At 35.2% G+C, this 8,483-nt stretch overlaps 1 protein-coding gene across 1 annotated transcript; it reads left to right on the forward strand.

Moving 5' to 3' along the window:
• Positions 1 to 7,293: 7,293 nt before the first annotated feature.
• Positions 7,294 to 7,848, forward strand: LOC132286788 (uncharacterized). Its single transcript, XM_059789177.1, has one exon. The coding sequence runs from the start codon at positions 7,294 to 7,296 to the stop codon at positions 7,846 to 7,848; it is 555 nt and encodes a 184-aa protein (XP_059645160.1).
• The last annotated feature ends 635 nt before the right edge of the window (positions 7,849 to 8,483 follow it).

Raw genomic sequence — 8,483 nt, forward strand, 5'->3', positions numbered from 1 at the left:
AACTTTCTGCTCGGAACTCAGTTTTTGACTCCGTTTCTACCGTTACTCATACTTTCTCATTTTAAATCTTTTTTGTTCATAGAGTTTTTCCGTTTGAGTGCAAACAAAATTCCACTTTTCCAAACCCGGCGGGGCCCTTTCGGGGCTCTTTTTGAGATTTTCTATAAATAGGGCACTTAAAGAAGAAAAGTCAAATTTTGATAATCTTCCTCCCCCTTTTGGCCAACAGCCATGGGAGCTCCTTGGGCTGCCACCTTTTCTTCTTCTTTTCCGCTTGATTTCCTGAGTGAAAAGTCTTCGGCCTTAACGTTTATTGTTCCCCTCGTCGTGCTCTATCTTTCACCCTTATTAAAACTCATTTCTGACCATTTTTTGAGTTTGGGTTTGAAGTCAAGTTATGGTTTTGATGGGGCTTCTTGGGGGTTCATGTAGATCGTGTTGTTCCCGACAAAACCCTTCAGTATCGTCGAATTCGGAGCACTTTTTTTTCAATGGGCTTTTGAGATTTTCATCTCAAATTGAGGTAGGGGATGTTTTAGGATTTTATATGTGTTGTATGGAGTGTTTTCCATGATTATACAACTTATATGCATGCTTTTGTTCAAGTCCTAGAATTTAATTTAATTAAATTCTATGGTTAGGATTTAAGTCACATGATGATGTATAACTTAGATTTAAATTGTGGCAAGTTAGAAAGTTTAGTTTTAGTATATTTGTTAACATATATTAAATTGGAATTATTTAAATAAGAATCGCGTTTTTTATTTAATATTTTTGTTTTGTGAAAGATTAATTCCCATGGTCGTACCTTGCATGAAATTAAGTTGTAACATGCTTTTAAATTAAGTCTTGGCATGTTCTTTAACATACTTTAATTTGAGAGCATTTGGATAAGTATAAAAATTTAGAGATTTTAATTAAAATGATTAATTAAAATCCATTTAATGGTTCCATTGGCCTAATTAAGTTTTTAACTTGATATTTGTGATAACTAGGGCTTGTATACTAGCATATATTAATTTGGGACCATTTGATGTTGTTTTAGAATTTAGGAATTTAATTATCATGTTTTAATTAAATTCCATCCTATTGATCCAATGACCTAAGTAAGCTTTTCATTTGATTCATGTAATGAATAAGTTATGTTATTTAACATGTGTTAATTAGGGTTCATTTGATTGAGATATGAAACTTAGAGAAATTAATTAGGTTATATAATTAATTTTTGTTTCTATTGCATTATTGATTAAATCATGTGTTTAACATTGATATTATGTTTGAAGCATGATTTTAGACATGTAATGAATTTATGCGATTATGTTTCAATATTGAATTATATCGTTATAGCGTGTAACGAATCGCACACTGAAGATTCGACATGTGATGTTATTATAACGCGTAACGAATCATGCTCTGAAGATTCGACATTGTCATCCTATAGTAGTTGTGGATTTAGAGCATGTAATGTGTGGTTTCAACCTACTTGTGCATGGAATGCAGTTTCGTGTTGTATATATATTTTTCGTATATAAGTTGTTAACTTATTTATTTTGGAGTCACTTGAGACATGGTTTCTATAACATGGCTAGAGTTTGGCTCTAGTGCGGGAGGTATGAGTTCTCCCCGTCGAGATAGTGCGTACTAAGGGTGGTATTACCAGTGGGTTAGTCCCTGTAATAGCCGTTGAGGTCTCAGCAGAATTCCGAGCTTAGATATCCAAGTATTACACTATTTGATTTAGCACTTTTAGATTTCTAGTTGATAACCTATAGAATCTATGTCTTGATGTGTGGTATTAGATATTCTAATTATACTAAATTGCTATATTTAGTTGATTTCGCACTTTTATATTTCTAGTTGATAGCCTAGAAAATCTATGTCTTGATGTGTGGTATTAGATATTCTAATTATACTAAATTGCTATATTTAGTTGATTTCGTACTTTTATATTTCAAGTTGATAACTTTGAGAATCTATATCTTATTGCTTGGTATAGCATGCTTCTATGTTGGTTAAATTGTATAGATATTGTGATTATGTTTTGTTGTTCAAATGTAGCTTAGGAGTGATCCTATAGATTCATTTGGAACATAAACGTTAGGTGGCATGACCCACTTTGGTTGTTTTCGCACTTTAGATTTCGAGTTGGTAACTTTGAGAATCTATATCATGTTGCTTTGTATAGCATGCTCCTATGTGGTTTGAATTGCATGGATGATGTGATTGATGCTAGAAATGATCTAGGGTAGCTTAGGATGCTCCCTGAGTCTCATCTTCATATAGACGTTAGGTGGCATGAGCCCCTTTATCATGTTTCACCTTAAGGTGATAAAATTGTAAAACGTTAGGTCGATGTATGCTCATTTCCTACGAGTAGCTTTATGTTGCTCACCCCAAAGTTACTAGGGCATATTTCAGGTACAGGAAATAAGATTGGAGATTTGAATTTGCTTTGGGGGAATTGCAGAATTAAAGTTTCTTTAGAAGCATTCTTGTTCACATGCAAGTGTTAGCATGTTTAAGTTTTGCCTATGAAATGTAATTTTCCTAACTTGGAGGTTTGACATGTTAAATGTTGTAAATGAATTATAATAAGGCCATAGGCCATTTCAGCATGTTTAAAATGTTGTTTTACATTTGCGTGTATGTTCACATCATCACACACTTGCATATAATTAAGTTTGATCATACAATGGGGTATTCAAGTGAGGCTTAATGTCTTATTTTCAGTTTTGGTGTACGTGGTCTAGATTGAACTAGATTTTGTCCTTTTGGTTGTCATTGGTGCCATAGGGTACCATTTGACCCTTTTCATGTTAGTTTTCGCTTCAGGTTATTTCTTTGAGCTCCATGACATCATGGAATGTCACATTGGTGTCTTGGGAATGGTTTATATCTCTTTAGACTTTGGTTTTATCTTCGCTTCCGCATTTCGGATCCGTTATCGGGTCAATTTTCGGTTCATCACTGATGCACCGGGTTGAAAAACTTGGGCCATCACAAACTCCCCCTGAATTGTAAATCCCCCCTGAATAAAACATCTTTCTCCCCCCTTTTTGGAACAAGTTGACAAAGATAAATAAGAAGAAAGATTAGTGCATTAAGATGAAATAAGTTATGTAGATGAAAAAGAAATTTCAGATTAATGACTATGTTACTCTAACAACTAAAACATTATCCATATGTCTATATGAGCATGTAAGCACTTATCATGAGCAAAAATAAAATCCAAAAGACAACTGATAATCAACATAGACGATCAATAATCAAGATCATCCCCATCAAACGGAATAGTAGTGGTCATCACATCATCACCATCGTCATCATCATCAGTCCCATCTTCATCATCATCATCCTCATCTCTCACTGATGTCTTTGGTGGTGCAGGTCTGTAAATATCCTTTTTAGAACCACCTACCTATTTTGTCCGAAACATCTTCACTTATACCCTTCAATTTCATATCTCATCTATGACCCTTTCAAACAAAGCATTCTGATTCTGAAAAAAAAATTAGAAGAGAACAACAAATGGGGTAGCTTCAGGAATCGGTCGACGTGTGCACGTCACACATCGACCGACTACGCTAAACCGGTCGACGCCATTCCTGACCCATCCAATGATGCTATGGTCCACTACAAGGCATAATATGATGTACCAATTATATTTGAACATTAAAAATGACTGTAATACCCTTAGATGACCTTAGGTTTGGTTAAGGACCCAGATAATGATCCGGACCCCCGGGTTTGGGTCGTTACAAACTTAACATCAGAACAATGGTTTGAAAACCATTAAGACGATGTGTAGAGCCTTACTTAAGGTTGTGTGGAAGTTAATTTGCATTGTTATGTACTTATGTGTTAAAGTGTTTCATGATTTGCAAAGCATGCTTACTTGCTTATGTGGCTACATGTTTAATTGCTTAAGTTGATGTATTTGTTACATGACCAAGCATGTTAAGTGTTTAAAGGCTTTCATTTCATATCCAAGTGATTCATATGAGGATTTTGTTCTTAGGCGGACTTTTGTGTCATCGGTATTGATTCGTTTTCTCATTTTATAGCGTTATGCCACTACGAAAAGAACCACGGAGAGTTGGCTCTAGGCCAATAAGAGGTGATGTTGGGGAGAACTCTAGCTCCAATCCTGTGGAGCGAGTGGCTGATGACACACTTCTTAGGGACTTAGTTCCTCCAAAAGGTGTTCCCGTTAGAAGGGATAATGTTGAGGCACCCGTTGAAGATGGTGAAGGTTTGGTTAGATAGACCCTAACTGTGACAACCCGGATTTTTAAGATTTTAATTTAATTTATTTCATGATTTTTAGTTCTTAAGATTTGAGTATTTAAATTTTTGAAGACTTATCCAATTGAATTATTTAATGGATTTGATTTTTGTTGCATATAGATATATATAGATGATATTTATATATATATATTTATTTTGCATCTGAAAGAGGGGAGCAAGCTACCTGCCGAAATTAGAGACAAAAAGAAAAGATTAAGGAAATGGAAATTTGCGCGGGTCCCACTTGATTTATTTAATAGGTTGGGTTGATTTTTGTGTGTGCCAACCGAAAAAAAAAAAAAAAAAAAAAAAAAAAAAAAAAAAAAAAAAAAAGAGAGAGATTGTGATGATGGTGCGGTCCCACTAGTTAAAATTTTGGCCAAAAATTGTTTTGGCTTTGACTACTCACGTGGCCTTATATTATGGTGGGTGATTTTGTTGTCTGTTGAGTGATATATTTAGAATGAAAAAAAAAAGGCTAAGAGATAAGGAAAAGTAAGGAATGGTGGGCCCATTAGGAGATAGTTTGCAAATTGATTTGGTAAATTTGTATTGTGTCGGTGGAAATGGCTTATATATTGGGTACTTGTGCGTTTGATTAGTATACAATGATTCAGAGAAAGAAAAAAAAAATAGAGGAGATGACTGAGAGAGTTGAGACGCAGAGAAAGAGTGTGCAATTGATAACCCAATGAGGAGTAATTATTTTTCAGTATAGGGTTTTTTATACCTTGAATGGCCTGGATAATTTTGTTTTAAATATTTTATTAACTGATATTTTGTTAAAATTGTGTATATGTATTTTGTTTAAAAGCACATGTATATTTTTGTGAAGTTAATTTTGTATAAAACTTCTTGAAATCCTTGTTATGATTTTTCCTACGGGGACTTCCCCCATCTTACCCCCTTCCAGTTTCAGATACTGTGGATTGCTAGTTGCAAGCTTAGGTGAAAGAGTTGGTGTTGAGGATTATTTTATTTATTTTAGAGATGTTGCATTTATTTGAGGAAATTGAATATTGTGTCAATAAAAAGAGTGTTTCTTTTTTAGATCCCGGGTGTACATTGAAAGTATTTGGATTTGAATAAATCGATAAATTTATTTAGAAAATTCAGGGCGTGACAGATTGGTATCAGAGCATGTACCCAGCCGGAAGTGTAAGTGTAGTGATAATGTATTTTACGGGTGTGAGTGGGCGCGTGTTTAATACTGACTATCTATCACTTGTAGCCAGGTGTGTGTGGGCGGATGTTGTTCACTGGTAGCTACAAGAATGATTACTATTTGTGATTGGGCATATTTCCCAGGTTCACTATTGGTTTTATTTTTGTGGGTGGGTGACGGCATTGACTTTCTACCACAACGGTTATGGAGTGTGTGGGCGGGCAACTAGCATTGTCAGCTACCACAACATTTTTTTTTTTTTTGTCACGATATCTCACATCGCCTGGGGTAAGGATTTTGGATTTTGTTTTGCCACTTTTGATGTTTTCGGGTATGCGAAGACGGTTGGATATGAATTTCGGGACGAAATTCTTTTTTCAGTGGTGGAGAATGTGACAACTTGGATTTTTAAGATTTTAATTTAATTTATTCCACGATTTTTAGTTGTTAAGATTTGAGTATTTAAATTTTTGAGGACTTATTCAATTGAATTATTTAATGGATTTAATTTTTGTTTCATTTGGATATATATAGATGATATTTACATATATATTTATTTTGCATCTGCAAGAGGGGAGCAAGCTACCTGCCAAAATTGGAGACAAAAGAAAAGATTAAGGAAATGGTAATTTGTGCGGGTCCCACTTGATTTATTTAATAGGTTGTGATTTTTGGTTACATTTATATATATATATATATATATATATATATATATATATATATATATATATATTTGGCTTACGATGATCCATGAATGGGGTTGCCAAAATTGAAGGTGGAAAGAAAAAGTGAAATTGTGATTGTAATTGTGGGTCCCACTAGGAAATGTGTAAAGAGTTTGAAATTGGTTTTGTTGCTATGATATATATTTGTATATACATATATATATAGCATTTGATGGTTAAGGGGGCAGCAAAGTGGGTGCCAGCCGAAAGGAAAAAAAAAAAAAAAAGATTATGATGATGGTGCGGTCCCACTAGTTGAAATTTTGGCCAAAAATTGTTTTCGCTTTGACTACTCACGTGGCCTTATATTATGGTGCCTGATTTTGTTGTCTGTTGAGTGATATATTTAGAATGAAAAGAAAGACTAAGAGATAAGGAAAAGTAAGGAATGGTGGGCTCATTAGGAGATATTTTGCAAATTGATTTGGTAAATTTGTATTGTGTCGGTGGAAATGGCTTATATATTGGGTACTTGTGCATTTAATTAGTATATAATGATTCAGAGAAAGAAAAAAAAAAATAGAGGAGATGACTGAGAGTGCCGAGACGCAGAGAAAGAGTTTACAATTGATGACCCAATGAGGTGTAATTATTTTTCAATGTAGGGTTTTTCATACCTTAAATGGCCTGGATGATTTTGTTTCAAATATTTTATTAACTGATATTTTGTTAAAATTGTATATATGTATTTTGTTTAAAAGTATATATATATTTTTGTGAAGTTAATTTTATATGAAATTTCTTGAAATTCTTGTTATGGTTTTTCCTACTAGGACTTCTCCCGTCTCACCCCTTCCAGTTTCAGATACCGTGGATTGCTAGTTGCTAGCTTAGGTGAAAGAGTTGGTGTTGAGGATTATTTAATTTATTTTAGAGACGTTGTATTTATTTGAGGAAATTGATAGTTGTGTCAATAAAAGGAGTGTTTCTTTTTTAGATCCTGGGTGTACACTGAAAGTATTTGGATTTGAATAAATCGATGAATTTATTTAGAAAATTCTGGGCGTGACACTAACCATTTTGTTGTAAGATGTTCTACGGGCTACAATTGCTTCTGTTCCGCAACTGATGCCCCAACCAGTGCCACAATAGGTGGTTCAACCGAACGAGACGGCGATGGAAAAATGTCTCAAGTTGATCTCTAGATTTATGAAGTTGATGCCTACAATGTTTGAGGGTGGTCCAGACCCGATGGTAGTGGAAGATTGGTTTGATCAGGTGAAGAAGTATTTGTTAACTATAGGTGTGTCGAATAATCACTTGAAGATTATCTTGGCCACTTATAATTTCTTTAAGGATGCGATGCTATGGTGGAAGTCGGTTACTAACCGACATGATGTTGAGACTATGGATTGGGATACCTACAAGGAGTTGTTCTATGATAAGTATTTTCCTATAATAGAAAGATGGGAGTTACAGAGGGAGTTTGATCTCCTTATTCAGGGCACTATGACTGTGACAGAGTACGAGAACAAGTTCACCTTTCTTTCTCGTTTTACTCCCAACTTAGTAAGAGATGAGGCAAATATGATTCAAAAGTTTGTCTTTGGCCTTCATTATAGTATAAGGCCAGCATTGACAGCCCAAAACCTTAAAGTGTATATAGAGGCAATAGAGAGAGCCTTGATGATAGAGGCGGAAGCAAAAGACAGGAATATGAATAGGGAATAGTGGAAGTATAAGAGGAATGTGGGGCCATCTTCAGAGGGTCAGCCAGGGAAGAAGCACAAGAATGGTTCTTCTCTGTTTCAGGGAAAGCAGCCTGCACAATCTACTTCTACTTCTCTTATGCCAGCTGGGTCAGTTAGGAGTGGTGTCGTCTATTTTCAGTCCAATCAGCAGGGGCATTACAAGTCTAAATATCCATAGTTGTCCGCCAGTATAGGTGTGACAACCCTGGTTTTTAGGCCAGCGTGTCCTGTGATGAACCGTAAGGATGATCCGATAACGGATCCGAATGCGGAAGCGAAAATAGAAAACAAAACTCTAAGAAGTCAAAGTGACCTTCCATGAGGTCGTGGAACTCAACAAGAACTGATGCGGAAGCAAAAGATCGAAAATATGATAAATAAGCCCCCAGGAGCAAAATAGTCATTTCTAAAAACTGTACATTCGGGTGCCACCGAGCACACCGCTGGAAGGACAATAAAAAACTAATCAAGATGGACTTAAGAATCGCATGATTCGGAGTCCAAACAAAGGAGAAACGGCATGACAAAGAAAAACGAGCACTTAAAGCAAAAAGGGTAAACTGGTAATTATCCAGAAAGAACCGGGTGCAACTAAGCACACCGTTGGAAAGACAG

Source organism: Cornus florida, unplaced genomic scaffold (assembly GCF_030987335.1).
Source record: "Cornus florida cultivar Cherokee Brave unplaced genomic scaffold, ASM3098733v1 CherokeeBrave_3.0.0_Hap2_Chr11, whole genome shotgun sequence".
Classification (NCBI taxonomy): domain Eukaryota; kingdom Viridiplantae; phylum Streptophyta; class Magnoliopsida; order Cornales; family Cornaceae; genus Cornus; species Cornus florida.